The sequence below is a fragment of the Peromyscus leucopus genome, chromosome 15 (genome assembly GCF_004664715.2).
Source record: "Peromyscus leucopus breed LL Stock chromosome 15, UCI_PerLeu_2.1, whole genome shotgun sequence".
Taxonomy (NCBI): Eukaryota; Metazoa; Chordata; class Mammalia; order Rodentia; family Cricetidae; genus Peromyscus; species Peromyscus leucopus.
In genome coordinates, this window is record NC_051076.1 from 26069409 (window position 1) to 26088920 (window position 19512).

Below are 19512 nucleotides of genomic sequence, written 5' to 3' on the forward strand. Positions count from 1 at the left end.
ACAGCCTTAAATGTACAAACGAAAGAAGCCAGTCTGAGGAGCTACGTATTGTATGATTTCAACTCCATGACATTCTGGAAAAGGCAGAACTATGGAAACGGTTAAAAAATCAGAGATTGCCAAACAGGAGAACGGGATGACTAAGCAGAGCATGGAGGAACGCACCCCACTGTAATGGTCTATTCATGCCATTTATATACTGTTCCAGACTTACAGCAAGAGAAATTACACCATGAGAAAGCTCTAATGTGAACTAGAGGCTGGTGAACATGCTGTGCCAATTAAGGTTTGTCGGTTGTAACCAAGCCACTATTCTCACTGGGGATGCTGATAGCCGGGGAAGCTTATGTACATGCCAGGCAGAAGACACAGGGAACTCTTTGTGTGCATACATCTTTGTGTGTGCGCGCATGTACACATGTGTGTACACACAGAGGCCAGAAATCAGTGTCTTCCTAGATCACTCTCCACCTTGTTTTTATTGAGGCAGAGTTCCTCTTTATACCTGGAACTCACCAGTTCAGTGAGGTAACTGGCCAGTGAGCATCCTCCTGTCTCTACCTTCCCCATGCCGGGATTACAGGTGCTCGCCACCAGGTCCCTGCTCTTCACACAGGTGCCGAGGATCCAAACTCGGGTCCTCGTCTGTAGGGTACTTTACTGACAGAACCATCTCCCCAGGCTCCTCTCTTAATTTTTTTTCTTTTTGCTGTAAAATTAAAACTACCCTCTGAAAAACATCTTTTGTGTGCTTGCCTGTAATGCCAACACTGAGGAAGTTGAAACCAACCTGGGTTGTGGGGGCGCAGGGTGGGGGTGGGGGTGGGGATGGGGGATGCCTAACAAAAAATATCACAAGTCTTTTAAATGAAAAGCTTGAGGGCAATGACAAGATGTGTGGCTCTTATCTCTGTCCAACTCTGGAATTTAATAAGCTACTTTTTCCATTTTCCTCATCCATAAATAGAAAAAAATAACTGTCTCATAGGAATTGAATGCGCTGATGCTTGGTGGATTAGCAATAGCAGCAACTGAATGCGCTGATGCTTGGTGGATTAGCAATAGTGGCATGCAGCAGTAGCCCTATGCAATTCTGTGTTTTTTCCTTCCCATGACGTCATAAGCTGCTCCTGGGCAGAGACCGCCTCATTTCATCATCACCTCTACCTAGCACAATGGGTAGCATTTGGGTCGCAAAGGGCTGTTGATAGTGAGAGCTAGCCTAAACTCTTCTCTCCTTGGGACAGTTGAGGGTTTCCTCAACTTTTTGCTGTTAGCAAAACACATCTCAAAACCCTTGTTTTCCGTTGCCTAATTTGGTCGGCACCCCATGTGGCGCAGGCAGAAGAGGCGTGTTTGCCCATGCCCACACTCTGAGACAGACAACAGCTATGGCTCAGCGAAGTGGAGGGACTTCGGTCACAGCGTGTAATGGTGACAACGGCGGAACCTCTCTGGCCCTGGCCCTAGCCCCTGCCTCCACAGACCTCTTTTCCTTCTGGCCGCTGCTTTCTGCATCAGAGGTCTCTTCAAAAATGGAGCCTGTAGTGGTGAGGCTGGTGAGGGCAGCACCTTTACCCAGCGGTCCCTGCGGGGGATCATGAGCTGTGAGCTCCCAGATGACCCCCTGAAATCAAACGTTTTATTCCCAACACCACCAGGCCTCTATTGTCCCGGAATGAGGAGCTTCTTAGAAAAGGACCAACATGCCAGGTCTCCCCCTGCCCCTCCTCCGCGTTTCCCTTATAAAGGGGTGAGGAGACAACTCTCAATGTCCAGGAGGAGGGACTTTGTCTAAAAATAGCTATGGCGTGTGGATCAGCCAGAGTGGTACCCAGGACTGGGAAAGGGAGGGAGACGCTGTGGAGCTGTAGCCAGACTGGTTGCCATGGAAACGAGAGAGGAGCAGGGGAACCTGGGAAGTGGGGATGACACAGATACCAAGTCCTAGTCTGAGCTGCCGCTACCTTTAGGAGAAGCAGCCCTGTCTGCGGCTCCCACTCTCAGAGGGGACCCATGGTGTGGGGGGAGATGGTGTCAGGGACATGGGCACCAACCCCCAAGGGTCTCTGCTGCCGGCTCCTCTCTTCTCCAGGCTCTGTGAGTTGAGTTGTGGGACTTGGGGTTTGGGCCCCGATTTCTAAGGCAAGTGGGGTTTGGGTGGAGCTGGTTCCTGAAGGAGTGTCCACCCGACAGACCTCCTTCCAAAAGATAAGCCCCCCAGTACTGGCCAGCACTCTCTAGGGGGAGGAAGAGAGCACCGAGAAAATGTGGTTCCGGGATCTTACTGAAAGGGGTCACAGCATGCCCAAGAACTGTGGTTGGAAGAACTGTAGTTATTTGGAGGGAAAAGGCAGAAATGAAGACCTTACTCTTCAGGTAGTGGACAGTGCACACCTTTCCTATCCCATGAAAAAGAGACCCTTCCTCAGGATGACAAGAGCCAGGACACAATCGGAAGGTTCCCTGGGCAATCAGCGTTTGGGGGATGACCGGACACTAGGAGCCCTTCCCCATTTCTGGGCATAGATGGAGGTCAGATGACTAAGACCCTAAGAAGAACGTCTAGAAGCCCACCCAAAGCTAACGCTAGGACGAAGGAGGCCTGGGGTCCTGAGGCACTGAGTACTTACAGATCACTTCCAGAGGACACCCTGAGCCGCAGAGAGGGGAAAGCAAGTTGGGGGAGGGGAAGATCTAATCTGCCACTGCCAAGGTGTTCCTGGGCCATGTCTCCTGACTCGAGTGGAAAATAAGTGTGGGGGCCCTTGGGAGACAACCCATCTCTTCGTGGTTTCTCCTTTTGCCTTTTATTTAACATACACACACCCTCCAAAGGTCTAGCTGCAGAACACTTCGCTCCAAAATTTAAAAAATTGGAACGTCGGGCTTGTAGTTACCTATCCATGCAGTTTCTCCCTAGGAACTGGTCATCTAAGCCATCTGTGAACCTTATGTCACATTCCTGCCCCCCCCAGCCCCCCTGCCTCTCCTCCCTCCACCCCAGGTTCCCTTGGAATGGGAGGGGATGACAAATCCCAGAAAAGAGAAAGGAAGGTTGATGATCCCTAAATCCTTGTCCTACAGACTTTGCTTCATACGGCCCGTATCTCTTAGGGGACCCTAAGCGCCTAGGGAAGGACTCTGGACATCCATTTCTCAGGGAAGACTGCAACTCAGAGTGTGTCTCAGTGGGAAGAATTTGAAACAAAATCAGGTGGGTTTTTTGCTGGGAATCTGGGCTTTGCTTGGGACGTGGGCTCGGGGGACATATGGCTGCTGTGGGTGGGCTGGTGTTAGGGTAGTAAATGCAAAGCAGGAAACTGGGAGGGGGTGGATGTGGGCGCTCGGTGTTTCACTCGATCTGATTTCTTATCTCTTAGGAAGTATAGAGGATGGAACGTGCTAGATTAGCGTAACCTTGGATGGCCTGGCACTTCCCTTATCCTTGCTCTGGGCAGTTGATCTCACATGGCCTCCAGCCCCCCTATTGCCAACCCTTTTGGGCACGTCTCCTTTGGGAAAGAGCCCAGGAGAAATGGGCTGATACCAGAGCATCAGTGACCATGGTTAAGCAATCAGAACTGCAATTTCCTAATGTTGGGAACGTTCAACCTTTGCACGTTGGAGATTTTTTTTTTCTTGTGCATAGCTTGCATTTCTTTCTCCGTGGTAAGTCTGGGGTGGAGAAAAGTCGTAGGACAAGGTGGAAAGCATGAGATTCTGGAAGAGAAGAGGGGAAGAGTCTTGGTTGTGAACTTCAAAACAGTCTTTAGGTGGGTCTTTGGGTAGGATGATGAAGAAGAGTCCTGGGGGAAGGGATATCAGCAAGGGAAAGAGTGAGTCCTCACGGCAGGGAGGGCTCTGCATAGACAGGAAACTGCCAAGGAGCCTGCCTCTTACGGTTTTAGAATCCCAGGTGCCTGGTCCAGGCTTGCCTGTGAAGTGCCACACACTCAGGATAGAGGTGGTGACACCGAGATCTCTGACATCGAGATCTCTAACGCCTCCTATCCATTTGAACTTACCCTGTGCTGCACTTCGTGTTCATTACCCTGTGTGATCCGTACAACTTTTCCTTAACCTTCATTTTGTATTTTATGTGTTATGGGTGTTTTGCCCTTATGTATGTCTGCGCATCACCCTCGGAGGCCAGAAGAGGGCGAGAGACTGGAATTACAACCGGTTGGAAGCCCACATGTGGGTGCTGGGAATCAGAGCCCGAGAGCCTCTGGAACTGCAACCCGTGAGCCATTTGAGCCACCTCTGCAGCCCTCCCGGCCCCCCAACTTTCTGAGCTTGTGGGCTGTTAGGGTTGTTCCCATTCCACTAGCGGGGAAAATTGAGGCCAAGAGCCAGGAAGGGGAGATTCGCTCAGGGGCTCCTCGCCGCCGTTGCGCTGACCCTGAGATCGGGGCGGATCCATCAACTCGCTACACCTTTATTAAGTCCTCCCCCCCCCCCCCCGCAGGACTCCGGCTGCGGCCGCCATGGCGCAGGAGAATGCCGCTTTCTCTCCGGTGTCGGAGGAGCCGCCGCGGCGCCGCGGCCGCCAGCGCTACGTGGAGAAGGACGGCCGCTGCAACGTGCAGCAGGGCAACGTGCGCGAGACCTACCGCTACCTGACCGACCTGTTCACCACGCTGGTGGACCTGCAGTGGCGCCTCAGCCTGCTCTTCTTCGTGCTCGCCTACGCGCTCACTTGGCTCTTCTTCGGCGCCATCTGGTGGCTCATCGCCTACGGCCGCGGCGACCTGGAGCACCTGGAGGACACGGCGTGGACGCCGTGCGTCAACAACCTCAACGGCTTCGTGGCCGCCTTCCTCTTCTCCATCGAGACCGAGACCACCATCGGCTACGGGCACCGCGTCATCACCGACCAGTGCCCCGAGGGTATCGTGCTGCTGCTGCTGCAGGCCATCCTGGGCTCCATGGTGAACGCCTTCATGGTGGGCTGCATGTTCGTCAAGATCTCGCAGCCCAACAAGCGGGCCGCCACGCTGGTCTTCTCCTCGCACGCCGTGGTGTCGCTGCGCGACGGGCGCCTCTGCCTCATGTTCCGTGTGGGCGACCTGCGATCCTCGCACATCGTGGAGGCCTCCATCCGCGCCAAGCTCATCCGCTCGCGCCAGACGCTCGAGGGCGAGTTCATCCCTCTGCACCAGACCGACCTCAGCGTGGGCTTCGACACCGGGGACGACCGCCTCTTCCTCGTCTCGCCTCTCGTCATCAGCCACGAGATCGATGCCGCCAGCCCCTTCTGGGAGGCGTCGCGCCGCGCCCTCGAGAGGGACGACTTCGAGATCGTAGTCATTCTCGAGGGCATGGTGGAGGCCACGGGTGCGGGCAGGCTGGAGGACGGGAGCGGTTGATGCAGGACAAGGGCAAGAAAGGCAGCCCGGGGAGGTGCAGAAAGATGGACAGAGAGTGGAGTGCAGGGTGACAGGCGGAGGGGGTGGTGGCGGTGCTGGGGCAGGGCTAGAAATGAACGGGATGGACAGGGTGACTTTGCAAAGTCAAGAAAAGGCTGGGAAGAGTTCTATGAAATGACGCTAGCTTGAGGCCCTGGCCTGACACGTATGTCACTTTGAATAGCACTCAAAGGCTCTGAATTCATTTACTCTCAGCGAGGCTCCCCTGGAGGTTACTTTTGACTGTGCTCACTTTTCAGAGAATGAGTAGCCCCAAGGAAAGGTCCCATAGGCCCCCGCTGTCACAGCCAATAAATAGCGTAGCCTAGATTGAACACGGGAAGTCTATCTTCAGTGTCTTCTGGTGTAGCCTTGGGATGAAGGTTAAGTGCAGAGTTCTTGATGCCCAGAGATCCAGAGCCCTGGAATGTGATGGACCTGAGTTATTCCCCAAGGAGGCAAACTCAGGTGTGGGGAGGTGAGAACTGGTCTCACTTCGGCCTCAGTTACCCCCATCTGTCACTCTTAACTTCCCCTGATGTTGCTATTTCTAGCCCCTTTCCAGAAGGAACTGTGATTTCAGTACCTTCACTCAGTCCTACACTGTCAAGAGCTTGGGACCAGAATAGGGAAAAAGCAGGTCCTTTAGGAGGTCCTAGCCACCCAAGAGGGTAAGGGAAATGCAGGCGGAGAACCAAAGGGCCACTAGGGGGAGCTGCGGCGCTGCTACTGACGCACTTGCTCCCTGCAGCTAGCCTTGAAAGCTGGCTGCTGGTCCTCTGCAACCTCTGTTCCATCACCAACTCAGCTCCATCCACTCCCCACTTCCCACTCCTCCTTCCCTCCGACCAGGCTGGTCCTAACCCTTCCCCTTCCCTCACGACTCCCTCCGTCTCTCCAGCTGTCCCTCCTTTTTGACACTGTCTTGGGCAGTGTTCTTACAGGGACTTTTTGAACTTTTTCCTCCACCTCCCACCCACCCCTACTCCCCCCAGCCCCAACTCTGCTTCTCAGGCCTTCTCTCTGCAGAGGCCCTGGGAGCCTCTGCTTTCCCACCTTCACTGGATATGTCTTATTCCAGCTTTGCCAAAGAATACCAGTGTCCCCCAAGATGTCTCAGAGCCGGACTTTCAATGTCAGCCAGCCTCTGGTTGGTGAAGGTTTCCCGCCTCTGTTTCTGAGATGGTATTCGTTTGGGGAGACTCTGAAGTAGGAACAAAACGATCTGCCCTGAGGGAAGGGTGCAAAAAATCCCAACAGGGAAGGCAGGACACAGACCCAGGGCAGGACCTGGGAAGGGCAGTATAAAGGACATGGCGGTGGGAGCTTGTTTGATTTTTCTCGAGATAAAGCTGGGAAGGATGGTAGTATTTTGGGATTCAAACTGCTTTTGAAAAGCAAGAATAATGAGCCAAAAAACCCAACATGATGACATTTAAAGGGAATAAATATAAAATTCTACATTTAGGCTTAAAAAAAAAAAATCACTTATGTAAGCGCAGCATGGAGAGCCTCTAGTGGAGAAAGAACTGGGGGTTTGAGTTGGCCACAGGCTCACAGGCTTGCTGTAGCAACGTGATGCAGCTTCCAAAGGCGTTTATGTAATGTAATCACGGGCCACTTCGCTAAAGCATCCTGGCCAGAAGCAAGAGATGGTGAGCCTTCTCTCATGCAAAGAGGAGGCCACAACTGGAAACGTCGCCACACTTCGGATGGACCCTTACCTGGTCCTCCCTGGCCATTCTCATTTGCAATGAAGACAGTAAGCTTTTCGAAAGTCAGATCAAGTGGGAAATGGTCAAGAGTTCAATCTGGGGAAGAGCTCTAAGGGAACCTGGGTCTGTATTTACAGGCACGAAGGGGAGTGTCAGGTGGGAAGGACATGAAACTAAGGGGTAGAGATCCTCGGGGACAGGTTTTACTTTGTATAAAAAAACAACCCAGAGCCAGTGGGATGGCTCAGCAAGCTAAGGCACTTGTCACCAGGCCTGAGGACCTCAGTTAGATCCCCAGGTCTTGTATTGTGGAGTGACCTGACTCCCAAAGCTGCCCTCTGACCTCCATATACATCCTGTGGCACATATGCACACACACCCATGCACAGAAACACAAATCAACGCAATACACAAAGGCCTGGACTTCTAACGAGGTGGTGGGCTTTCAATCCTGGGAGGTAATCAATGCAGCCAGCTGCCCATTGTTTTGGGGGTGAGGTGTTGAGGCTCTGTGGGAAGTGAGAAGCTGGACTAGATGATCCCTAAGGTTAGTTTTAAGGTTACGCTTCTCAAAGGAGAGTGGGGGAAATAAAGAGAAAAAGAGAGCAAATGGAGAAGAGAGCTGACCAAGGAGAGGTGGGACTCTTGGGAAAAGCAGAGGGTTACGGGGTAAAGAGGCAGAAGAGGGAAGGAGGCTGGGATCCCTTTGACTGACACCTCTCCCCCTCCCCGCAGGAATGACATGCCAAGCTCGAAGCTCCTACCTGGTGGACGAAGTGCTGTGGGGCCACCGGTTCACGTCTGTGCTCACCCTGGAGGACGGCTTCTACGAGGTGGACTATGCCAGCTTCCACGAGACCTTTGAAGTACCCACGCCCTCATGCAGCGCCCGGGAGTTGGCAGAAGCTGCAGCCCGCCTTGATGCCCATCTCTACTGGTCCATCCCCAGCAGGCTGGATGAGAAGGTGGAGGAAGAGGGGGCAGGGGAGGGGGCAGGCGGGGGAGATGGAGCTGACAAGGAGCAGAACGGCTGCCTACCACCCCCCGAGAGTGAGTCCAAGGTGTGACTGGTTTTCTCCAAACCCCTGTGGCAGACCAGGGGGCTCGGCACAGGAACATGGAAGCTGCAGAGAGGAGAGAGAAGAGGGAGGAGGCAGGCCATGTCCCAAGGAATAGCTTAAAGTTGGGAGAGGCTCACTGCGTCCAGGATCCAGTAGCGAAGGAAGAAGCCCTGGCTTGAAGAGAAGAGAGGGTGGGAACGAGAGAACATACCAGTCTGTCTGTGTTTGACCTTCCCATCTGTTCGTGGGTGGACGGATGGACCGAGGACGGGCTCGTGGGGTTGAATGGGAAGGTGGGGCAGACAGAGACAGCCAGTGGATAGCTTGGCTGGCAAAACGAATCAAGAGTTGGTGAACTCCGTGCTGCCTTAACCTGCAGCATGCCTTTGTGCGAAACCGGCCTGTACCCTCTTCTTCTAGACAGAGGCAGCCTCAAGCCAGGGGACGTGGCTAAACCAGGGGACGTGGCTTAGGGAGTAGAGTGTCTGATGGATTGCTGCCCCCACTCTCCTCCTCAGCTGGTCTCCCTATGTGTGACGCACCTGTCTAGACAAAGCGGCCACCGCTGGGCCAGAGGAGAGGAAACGGGGTGGAGGAGGCTATAAATGTGACCCTCCCCAATTTCACTGTCCCACTCCGACAGGCTCAGAAAGGTGTCTGCAGCCTTAATCCTCAGGGGACAGGCAGACAAGCAATGGGGGTAGATGCTGAGCAGGGGCCCTGGAGCAGGACCGGGAGCGACCCAGGGACAACTATTTTGTGACCCCGGAGTGAAACCTTGAAGGCACTGCTATAGAAGCAAGAAAGCAGAGCGACTCTGAAGCAGAAGAAAGGCCATGGGAGACTTAATAAGTGGTTTTATGAGGGAAGCCTGATCCCTAGGGAAAGCAGTTGATCCTAGGGGCACAGTGACAGGGGTTCATTCAAAATGGTGGTTGGGCGTCAGGGGCGGCATTCAAAGACCTGGTCCTAACACAAGAACGCAGCACAGGTGGAGGTCAGAAATCCCCGCCCCCCACAGCAACTGAAGGCAGTGTGGCTCACGCTAGGAGCCCACACAAGCTCTTAGAGTCAGGTGTGACAGGGCAGTAGCAACCAGGAAGCTAAGGGCTGAGTAAGGCAGGGGCAATGGTGGGAACCACCAGTCACAGAGCTTTGCGTCACTCACCTGGAGGGCTTGTAAAAACAGATCGCTGGGTCCCACTCCCAACATTCCGACTCAGTAGGTCCGGGATGGAAACCAAAAAAAAAAATCTGCACGTCTGACTAGTTCCCAGATCTAACAGGTTCCCAGATCGTGCTGACCCTGTTGGTCTGGGGACCATGCTTGGATGAGGCATCTAAGCGGAGGAGAAGCCGCAGAAGCCGAAAGGAAGCCGAGGAACCTTAAGAACAGAGAAATAAGAAGCAGGGAAATGTCGGGGAAAGGGACCGAGGTCCAGGCTGAAGAGTTTAACTTTGGGTCCAAGAACAGAAACGTGAGTGGTAACTGGCCAGTGACACTGAGGTGGCATCTAGGAAGATGAGAGGGCATCAGGGACAGGTGGAAAGAGTTGGAAGGCCTTTGGGGGACCCCTGAGGAGGCAGTGGGGAGCTGAAGCTGAATGGGCTTTTATGACAAAGGACGAACCCTCTAATAGGACTGACAAGGCAGCATTGATTGACTAGGGGAGAGAACGGAGCTTACACTTCCCGGTATCTGCCGCCCGCCATCTGTCCCGCCGGGACAGGGAACCCTGGAGATACATAACCCCACCCCACCCACCTCCGCTGCATCCTGGCCTTGTCCCCAGTCATCCTGGGATGATGAGGGGATGGCAATGGCAGATTGGGGAGCAGAAGGTCAGTCAAGGGACTTGAGGCTGGCCCCCGGAGCTAAGTGTAGCCCAGGTGAACACGTCCTCTGATGGGGATGGTTCAAACCTTGGCCCTGGCTACACCCACTCCTGCCCTCGAATAAAGGTCTGCTGCTCTGTTCCAGGCTAAGAAGCCAGCACCCATTGGGGGCACTGCGCCTCCCTCCCAGTGGACCTCAGCTTAGGTCCACTCAGAGGACGCCAGCTGTTGCCTCTCCCCTTCAGTGTGACAATGGACTCAGGTTTCAGGACCACGCGGGTCACTGTCACAAATGAGGTCCGTGAACACGTATCTGCTGCAGTCCCTCATAGACACTTTGAGCACAGGGAGTGGCCGGGGTTGGAATTCAGGGGGAAACGGTCGAGTCTGCGCAAGAGGGGGTGGTGCTGGGCGTCCACATACGAAGCACTGGAATGGAGACATTGAAGCTGCTCCTGGAAGTCGCTGAGAAGCCACCACTCAGGGCACCGCTGTCCAGGGCAGTCAGTTGACCTGGGTTCTAGTGCCAAACGCTGATTGTCACTAATTACCTCTATGACTCTCAGTAAGATACATCACTTCTCTGGGCCTCAGTTTCCTTTTCTGTAAAAAAAAAAAAAAGATATTTGGCAAACTCGTAATGCTCAATAAATGTTAAATTACTAAATGAAAAGGGTGGACTGGATGCCACTTGAAGTACAGAACAGCCGAGACTCTCAGGACCAGAGAATCCTCAGGCAGGGAGGTACAGCCTGTGTAAGCCGGGGCAGCGGCTCTGTGTACACAGAGGACACAGGCCCTCCCGACGGCTGTGGTCCCTAAGTAGGCAGCTGTATTCCGAGGCTCCTATTCTGCTGCCGTCAGAGAATAATTAAGGTCAGGGAGAAAAAGACTGAGGCCCCAAGGCCTGCTGGGAGGAGTCTGGTCCAAGACTAGCCCAACCAGGAGAATGAGAGGAGGAGGGTGTGCCCCAGTCTGGGGAGCTCAGGAAGACTCGTCCCCCGTCCCCGGAAGCTGTGAAAGGGGTTCCAGCTCAGCTGGAACTCACCCCTGCTTCCCATGTCCCCGTCCCAAACAGAAGCCCCGTTAGGAGCTGGCTCGGCACTCACGTTTTCGGCAACAGATGGGACCCGGGCATCCCCTCCTGCCGTGGGTGGGTAGCAAGGCCCACGAAGGACAGATGGTGTTTATGGTGGGAAGAGAGGCCTGGGTTGTCCAGAATAGGTTGTCAACCCCCAGCAACCTCCCCACCACCACCCCCGCCCCCAGTCGCCGCCTTTTATAGCTTCATGGCAAGGAAAGACACAACCAGGCCTGGATTTTATAAAACCAGTTTATTCACATTTTAGGAAAAAAAAAAAAAACAACAACAACTAGTCGGAGGACAGGAACTGGCCTTCCTACAGCATGAGTGTGAGACCAAGAACAGAGAACCAGAAGGAAGACCTTGAGGAAAGATGTGGGGAACGTGGGGTGGGGGTAGGGGGTGCACATCTCCCACTCTAGGTAGGGACAGGTCAAATAAATTAAAGGAGGGGCTGGACGGAGGAGGGAGAGGGTACCCAGGCAACGGGAGGAGGGCTGTCGCTGGCTGGAAGACAGTTGACACCTGCAGGAACTGGAGAGAGCATGTGGAGCAGGCTGAGGAACAGGCTCCCTTTCCGCCCTCACCCTGCTCCACGATCCTGCAGGACTGAGCTGGCTGTTTCTCGTTCGGGTGGAGCACACGGGAAGCCTGAGGAAGACAGGGAGGTTTGGGGGTCCCTTTCCCTCACCTGGGGCGCTACAGATCACCGCTTCCGCAGCCTCTTCATAAAGCAGCAGGTGATTGTAGCGAGGACACTGGCGCCGGTGACGAGGGCGACTCCTGTACCCGCCAACAGGGGCACGAACAGGGTGTCCAGAGCTGGAGGAAAGAAGACGGCTCTGCTCAGGGAGTGCCGTGGTCCTCCGCCCCGCTGTCTGTCTGTCTGTCTGTCTGTCTGTCGTACAGGTCTCTGGCACTCTCCCCAGCAGGTTTTCTAGACTCACAGAGCGCCACAGAGCCCACCCACAACCACCCCACTCGGCACTGAGGTCAGCTTGGGGCTCTTCATGCAAAGGGATGGGGGGGGTGGATGATAGCAGGGAAAATAGGAAAACGGAAGTGGGTCAACGCTGGCTGGAGCAGGTGAGTGGGGGGGTGGCTGTCACTTACCGTGCGTGTAGGGGTAGACTGTGACAGGCCCGGAGCGCGCACTGCCCGCCTGGTACCAGCTATAGTCAGCATGCCGCACCCAGGCGCTTGGGGCGCAGTGGTATATGCCTTCATCGTCAGGCCCCAGACTGTGCAGTCTTAGCCGATGACTTCTGGGTCCCACCAGCTCCACGCTGACAGGGCGCCCTCCAGGCCGGACTCCCAGCTCTGCCACGCCATCCTGACCGACCCCACCCACAAGCTGAGCTGGCCCAGGGCTTAACTCGCCCTCCTCGGGCCTCTCCACCCACCAGCTGGCCGCTAGTCGCAGCCCCGGGGGACCGCCCCGCACAGAGATGTTGCATAACAGGGAGGCAGTCTCTCCCCGGTACACGGTGCCCCCCGCGAGCCATGCCACGGCTTCCAGCACCACACCTGCAGAGCAAAGGACGCGGGGGTTACCGGGTGAAGGCGCAGGGGCTAAGAAGTTAGGAAATAAGTTCTACAAGCTCTGAAGCCTGTCAAGGGCTCAACCACTCTCTCACCTTCTTCCCTCACATGCACAGGGAGCGGCCGGGACCGGGCACTGGCTGCTTCACGAAGCCGGGTCCCGGACCCTCGAACGTAGGCTTTGGCGAGGCAGCGGTAGGTGCCTGCGTCCCCGGGCCTGGCAGCCTCCAGTCGTAGCCGGTAGGTTCTGGATGCCACTTTCTCCATGGCAATGTGCCGGCCCTCATAGCCAGGGCCCAGGCTGCCGACCCCTTCGGTGTCCAGCTGGGCCACCAGGCGGCCAGGCCCAGGAGCCCCTGCCGGAGCCATCTCCCAGCCCACCGAGTACGCAGCATGGCGGCCTGGTGGGGGCAGTGCCCCGGACACATTGCACAGCAGTTCCAAGGGTTCCCCTGGGCCAATCCGGTGTTCACCTGGTCCCACAGTCACTGCCAGCTGGCTAGCTGAAATACAGCAGGGGAAGGGAGGGGTCACGGGGATGCCTGGGTCCCCCTCTATTACACCTCTCTGCAAAAATTTAGAGGCCTTTTCTCTGTCCCTCACCCCAGGACCTGAATTTCACCCTCCCCCATAGCCCTTGTCTCTCCACATTCAATCTCTGAGCAGTGGAGACATGGATAGAGAGTGAATGATTTCTAGACGGTTGCTCCATGGAAGAAGAGTTCTGTAGTCAGATAGTGGTCATGTAGCACCACCCCTGATGCCCACTGAGATGCCCCCTGAGGGGGGCCTGTGACACTCACACAGCGTCTGCACATCCACATGGGCCAGGACTGCCCTCTTCTCTGCGATCTGGACCCAGGAGCCATCAGGATCCTGGATCCATTCGGCGGCAGTGCAGTGGTAGGTGCCCGAGTCCGCAGCCTGGGCACCCCCAACCACCATGCGGTAGCGATCGGCTCCTTCCTTGCTCAGCCGCAGCTCCCCAGCAGCCAGCCTCTCGGCATAGGGGGCTCCAGCCTCCACCGCCATGTCGGAGCGCAGCCCCACCACTTCCTGTAGAGTGGCGCGCCCCACTGGCGCCTCCGGAACGGCTCTCCCGAAGGACACCGACAGGTGTGTGTGCTTCTTCGTTTTCGTCTGAGCCAAGCAGCCCAGCGCCAGCTCCTGCCCCTCATGCACTGTCAGGCGTGAGGGGGAGGTTGCAGCCTGGCGGCCTCGGGGCCCTGGAGGGGCAGCAGACACCTGCAGCTCATCTGGAAGAACTGGAGAGAAAGGCTTTAGTGAGAGAGGGCGGGGAGCTGGCGGCCCCCCCTGTGTCCTGTGTGTGTGGCCTACTCCACTACCTACTGGAGGGCAAGGACTTGTAGAACTCAGGGGTGCCAACCCCAGTCTGGGCATACCAAGATGCTCAATAAATACCTGCTGGATTTCACAGAGCAAGCCTATTGACACCCACTCTGACGTCTGGGATTGACCCGTTTTAAATACTCAAAAAAAAAAAAGTAATTCTCTAAAGAGGCTGGACCTGATGGTGCCGGCCTATAACCCCAGCTCCCCAGGATGCTAAGACAGAAGGGTCAAGTTCAAGGCCCACTTGGGCTACAGAGCAAGTTCCAGGGCAGTCTGGACAACTTGGAAAGTCTCTGCATCCGGACCCCACAAAAGAAAAAGAAAGTGCTGGAAAGGTCGTCTTGATGGCACAGAGCGGTTTTAAAGTAACCTGGGCACCACAGTGAATTGTGGGAGAACCGCCACGAATGACAGGCCAACCTAGACTAGGGTTTTGCAGGCTAGCCTGGGCTACAGGGTGAGAGCCAATCTCAAAAAGCAGCACAGGAGATCTAGCTTAGTAGAAGACTTCACTTGGTATACCGCTCAACACTGTAGGTTCAATCTCCAGGACTGGAGGGTGGGTGGGTAGAGAAAGAGGAAGTAGAGGAGAAGGAAGAGGAAGTAGAGGAGAAGGAAGAGGAAGTGGAGAAGAGGAAGAAGAAGAAAATCTAAATCTGAGAGGCTCTCTCACCACCCAGCTCAGAGCCCAGTACCTCTCAGCTCCACTTTGGCACTGTAGTTGCCCAGGTACTGAGTATCCGTAGAGGGGGTGTAGCACTCATAAAAGCCAGAGTCCTGGGCCTGCAGACGAGCAATCTTGAGCACTACGGAATCTCCCTTCAGGCGCTGCACCTGCAGGTCTCCAGAAGTCACTCGAGGCCCAAACACGGCATATGAGAACCGACTATCCTTGGTGCTGATGATGCCCAGTGACGTAGCTGGGGCCTCTGGCCTGTACATGAACCACTCAAAGTCTTGTTGGGAAGGGCCCTCATAGGCACTCACGTTGCAAGAGATAGAGACAGAGGTGCCGGCCACACGGTAAAGAGGCCCCTTAGGGACATGCACCTGGCGGGCATTGCACCTGACTCCTGTGGGGAAAGGCAGAAAGAATTGGAATGTTTTTAGAAAGACCAGGTCCCGATTTGAGGCCCGTGTACCATAAGCACCATTCTCGACAGCTGCCTGTGAAGCATAGGGAAACACAGGGAAAGGGAGAACACAGCTGGGCCATAAAACACAGACGAGAACAGGGAAGAGATGCTGGACCGTGAGACATCAGTATCTCAGGCATCAACGTAAGCCCAGATCCACCTCAGAACAGAGGAACACTCTATCTCTAGCTAACTAGAGGTAGAGCATCTATGTGGACAAAGAGTGCATCTGGAGGCCGGGGAGACAGCCCAGTAAAATGCTTTCTGAGTTCAATTCCCCGCAACCACGTAAAAAGCTTGGCATGGTGGCTGGTGGGAAGACTCAGTATGTAAAAGCAGTTGCCACACAAGCCTGACAACCTGAGTTCGAACCCCAGAACACACCATGGCAGGAAAGAACGGAGTCCTGAAAGTTGTCTCCTGACCTACACACACACACACACACACACACACACACTCCCTTTCTACATATAAAATAATAATTGACTACTAATAATAAAGTGGATGGCTCCTGAGCAATGGCACCTGAGGTTAATCGCTGGCCTTTACATGGACACTCATATATGTGCACTTGCGCCCATGCACACACGTGCACCCCACACACACACACCTCAAACGCACAATTTAAAATAAGAAGCATGTCTGACTCCCGACTCCCCAGTTCTCGGCTGGATCTTTAGCGCTCTCATCCTGCCATTCCTGGGTGTGGGGGGGGGTGCTCAGGTGGAGCCTCTAGCTAAGGCAGTCTGAGACCTTTGCTGGCGGGGACCTGGCAAAATCTTACAGATCGGCTGCTTGACTTAGCTGTCACCTGGGCTAGACAATGGAGCCAGTGGCCCCGGCTGGATGGGGCACCATGCTGAACAGGGCACGGGCCTAGTCAGTTCTCACCACACAATACCCTCTCCGCTACAGCTGTGCCATGAGCTCACTGCTTCTCCCAGCCCACAGGGCTACACGGGCAGCTGCGGCTTCTGGGGCAAGAATCGGGCTCTGCCCTGGCCTGGGGCAGAAGATCCCCTCCCCCCGCCCAGAGTCTGTCAACCTTCTGGCTAGTCCAGATGATGCACCACGCACCCCCCTCCCCAACAAAAGCTTTCATTTGCACATGATTTGCATGTGCTGCACATCATTTACATCGGCCCCCTTTCTGTAAGGAGACCCTAGGCACCCGCAGACCCTCCCCGCCTCTCTCTCTCTCCACCCCTTTTACCCCTACCCCTGTTCCAACAGACAGTCCCAAAACGTTGGAGTGCTCAGTGGCTTTCTTCTCTCCACCATTCCACAGCTACTTCTAGAGAAGCCCACAGAACCCCAGAATGCAAGGAGGGCTGGCAGTCATCTCACCGATGAGAGAAATGACGTAACTCCCCTGGAGAGCACATCTCAGGAGTGCTGGGGCTAGGATCTGAACCCAGACCCGAGTCTAAAGCCTCCCACTTGCTCTCCTAGCCAACACAGAAGGGAAGGACTGGCCCAGGAGAGAACCATGTCTCTTCCAGAAAAGAAAAGTAGGATAGAGTGTGATGTTTTGGCCAAGATCTTGCCATCTCTGGAGGGCCTCTACACACCCCAGAAGAGGGACAAAACCAAGAAGACGAGACATTTCCAGGGGGAGGCCAGGTTTCCCAAGCTGTGTAATTTGGACTCCCAGGGGAAGTCCACAGCCTTGCCACTGGCACTGGAGGAAAATACCCGGGCGCCTGAAAGCCTGCCCTCTAGTCCTTACTCCTTGATGCTTCCTCCGGCTACGTAACTCGGAGAACACATGATCATCACTTGAAGCAGAGGCTAGCATCAGGAAACTAACACAGGACCAATTCTTTCCTCTCCCGGGTCTCAGTTTCTCTCTTTAAGAACTAAGAGTGTCCAGTTCTGACATTGAACCAGTGAAGTGTGTGACTCAGGCCCGCAGTGCTCCAGGCACATTTCATAATCAGGGTGATGTTGAAGACAGCCAGGGTGACACCTTCCCAGCTGCCCATGGGTAGACTCTGCTCAAAGGCCCCCTCCTGCCTTCCTGGCTCCACAAGTGCTGATGATGCCTGGAGATCCCCATGGGAAAGTTGTCCCCACAGCCTCGGGAAATAGGCTGCTACAAGGTTCTCTCTCACCAAGCTACCTCCTCTCTAACATCCAAAGGCCTGATTTGGGAGTCGGGTCCGAGTTCAAATCCTAGCCCCAACCCTCATGAGCTATGCTCTCTGGAACAAGAGATTTCAGTTTCCTCGTCTGTGTAGCGAATGTCAGTGCTGAATGTGGTAGGCCCGGATGCCAGCAGCCTCTCGTGGCTCTCTGCAAGACTCTCTCCTCCAGACCTCCCCTCTGCTCAGCCCTGCTCCATAAAGCCCACTGGGGAAAAGAAGCAATCACTAGGCAACCAAGCCCCAGAGCTTCATTTCCCTGCATCACTCTCTGCCTCCTGCCTTGTTCCCCAAGGAGAGTTTTCATCCTGGCCCCAGAAACCCAAGACTCTGACACCCATGCTGTTTTGGTCTAAGCCAGAGAAGGTTTAGTTGAGGTGCCACAGGCTTCTGCCTTGACTACAGCACCCCAGAATCCTCCCCATACGTATACCCTCCCCATATCCACACACACACACACACACACCAGCCATGCAAGGTTGGCCCAGATCACACCATCATAAACACGGATCAGGGCAGACCCTAGGTTCTTGGAGATCTCAGGTTCAGTTTCCATGGAGCCTCGTTTCTCCTGGGGCAAAGATGTTGGGACCAACTGAGTGTGACGACCGACTGGCCAAATGTCTGGGAGAGTGGAAGGAGGGCAAAGAGGGACTGGCCAGGGTGGAGAGAGAGATGAGGGAGGGATGTTAAAATGTGTGTGTTGGGCGCGCGGGGTGAGCGCGCGGGGGGGGGGGGGGGCCGGTTAGGGGAGACTTTCTTCAAAGACCGTGGGCAGAATCAGCCCCTGGGCTTCCAGCCAACTCTGGGGCAATTATGAAGACCGCCAGGCACTGCCCACGCAGAGCAGGCACCCAAGGCCAGGCCCGGAGCCGAGAATGGGGTTAGAGGATTGTCACAGTATTTGGGCGCAACGACCCCAGGGCCTGGGGTGTAAAGGCTGGGAAGTGGCGCCTGCCTCCGTGGGTCCAATGGGGTGTCTCAGAAGATACCTCAGTAGGTCGCCAATATGCCCCAGCTGGGGCCTAAACCTAGGGCGTCACCACCCTCCCCTTAACCGACTGGGCAGGCGGCCGCAGAAGGAAGAGAGGCGCCGATCCCAGAGAGACCGAAGACACGCCTGACGGAGAAGTAGGGATGCAATCAGCTCCAAAACGCTGGCTGGATGCGCGACGTCAGGCACCTACCCGGCCGGCCGGGACTGGGACGCAGCGACCACCACCAGGCTTACCAAGCATTAGCAGCAGCAGCAGCAGCAGCAGCGACGGCGGCGGCGAACTCATCGGCGTGGGGTTGGGGACGCCCATTCTGCGTAGGCGGCTCTGGGGAGGCTCCGGGGGTCGGCGTGGGCTCTGGGGGGCCAGGGCCGCGAGGGGCACATGCCCGGGTGGGGGGCAGAGAGCGGGAGCAGTGAAGCGTGGGTGCGCAGAGCCCAGCTGAGCGGGAGCCGCCAACTCCCCGCCCCTCCTCTCCTCTTCCCCTCCTCCCGTCGCTCTTCCCGCCCTCCGCAGCTCGGGAGACCATTCCCGCCGCGCCCCGCCGCCCGGCCCCGCCCACACGCCCGCCCCGCCCCTCGCCTCGCCCCGCCCCGCCCCTGGCCGCCGCCTCGGCCAGACTTCGACCCTGACAGTTGGCTCCGCCCCTGGCCGCAGGCTGGGCGAACTGGCGGCACCTAGGCTCTCCTGTCCCTACCCACCCTCGCTCAGAGCGCACCCCGCCCTGCACCTGCCAGCCTTTCCGGGAGAATCGGTGCTCGCAGGGCCCTCTGGGGATAATGGGGTGACTGTGGTTGCGCACTCAGAATCCAGTTGGGTGATGTGGGCCGCTGAGTCCTGGCAGCAAACGCTGCTGACTTATGTGGGCATGGCGGGACCCAGGACTTCCTGGACGTGAAGCGGTTGGGCTCAAGGGGCATCGGGGCCCTGGAAGATCACTGAAATCTGTTCTAATACCCGGTTAGAAAGCAAAGCGAAAGGAAAGTGGGTTAGCCGTCCAGACTTCCTAGCTGGGTGGGTGATCCTTGTTCGGCTCAATCCTCGGTTTCCCCCCTCCACATACGGAAGAGAGATTGTAAACACTCAAGAGTTACGGTGATAATTAACTGAGATCAGGCACATACGTTGGTTGCACACGGTAACTATGGAGGTGTTTTGTTTTTGCATTAAACTGCTTTCTACCAATTGGAGTCGGCAATGAGACGATATGGACACACCTCTCTGCTGGGAAGGGT

The 19512-nt window shown here is 55.7% G+C and overlaps 2 protein-coding genes across 4 annotated transcripts; one reads left to right on the forward strand and one right to left on the reverse strand.

Moving 5' to 3' along the window:
- Positions 1 to 1903: 1903 nt before the first annotated feature.
- Kcnj9 (potassium inwardly rectifying channel subfamily J member 9) lies at positions 1904 to 8403 on the forward strand. 2 transcript variants are annotated; one of them, XM_028865570.2, is made up of 4 exons: positions 1904 to 2100; positions 3088 to 3217; positions 4472 to 5340; positions 7862 to 8403. In XM_028865570.2, exons 3-4 carry the CDS (start codon positions 4491 to 4493, stop codon positions 8191 to 8193), a joined length of 1182 nt encoding a protein of 393 aa, XP_028721403.1. In that variant the 5' UTR covers positions 1904 to 2100; positions 3088 to 3217; positions 4472 to 4490; the 3' UTR covers positions 8194 to 8403. The 2 variants fall into 2 exon arrangements, with proteins under 2 accessions (XP_028721403.1, XP_028721404.1); XM_028865571.2 differs by having other exon boundaries at positions 3118 to 3217.
- Positions 8404 to 11340: 2937 nt separating this feature from the next.
- Positions 11341 to 18766, reverse strand: Igsf8 (immunoglobulin superfamily member 8). 2 transcript variants are annotated; one of them, XM_028865569.2, is made up of 7 exons: positions 18514 to 18766; positions 14698 to 15075; positions 13453 to 13914; positions 12745 to 13152; positions 12221 to 12634; positions 11799 to 11929; positions 11341 to 11641 (listed from the first exon to the last, which is right to left on the reverse strand). In XM_028865569.2, the coding sequence occupies exons 1-6, from the start codon at positions 18587 to 18589 to the stop codon at positions 11814 to 11816; spliced, it is 1854 nt and encodes a 617-aa protein (XP_028721402.1). In that variant the 5' UTR covers positions 18590 to 18766; the 3' UTR covers positions 11341 to 11641; positions 11799 to 11813. The 2 variants fall into 2 exon arrangements, with proteins under 2 accessions (XP_028721402.1, XP_028721401.1); XM_028865568.2 differs by having other exon boundaries at positions 11341 to 11929.
- Between the last annotated feature and the right edge of the window lie 746 nt (positions 18767 to 19512).

Excerpts from the sequence above, each read along its gene's own strand:
- Kcnj9 (XM_028865570.2), top strand. The coding sequence starts at position 4,491 with ATGGCGCAGGAGAATGCCGCTTTCTCTCCGGTGTCGGAGGAGCCGCCG. Across the intron at positions 5,341-7,861 it reads GGGCATGGTGGAGGCCACGG|GAATGACATGCCAAGCTCGA; the intron begins GTGCGGGCAGGC and ends CCCTCCCCGCAG.
- Igsf8 (XM_028865569.2), bottom strand. The coding sequence starts at position 18,589 with ATGGGCGTCCCCAACCCCACGCCGATGAGTTCGCCGCCGCCGTCGCTG. Across the intron at positions 12,635-12,744 it reads TGTGCATGTGAGGGAAGAAG|GTGTGGTGCTGGAAGCCGTG; the intron begins GTGAGAGAGTGG and ends TTTGCTCTGCAG. Across the intron at positions 11,930-12,220 it reads AGTCTACCCCTACACGCACG|CTCTGGACACCCTGTTCGTG; the intron begins GTAAGTGACAGC and ends TCTTTCCTCCAG.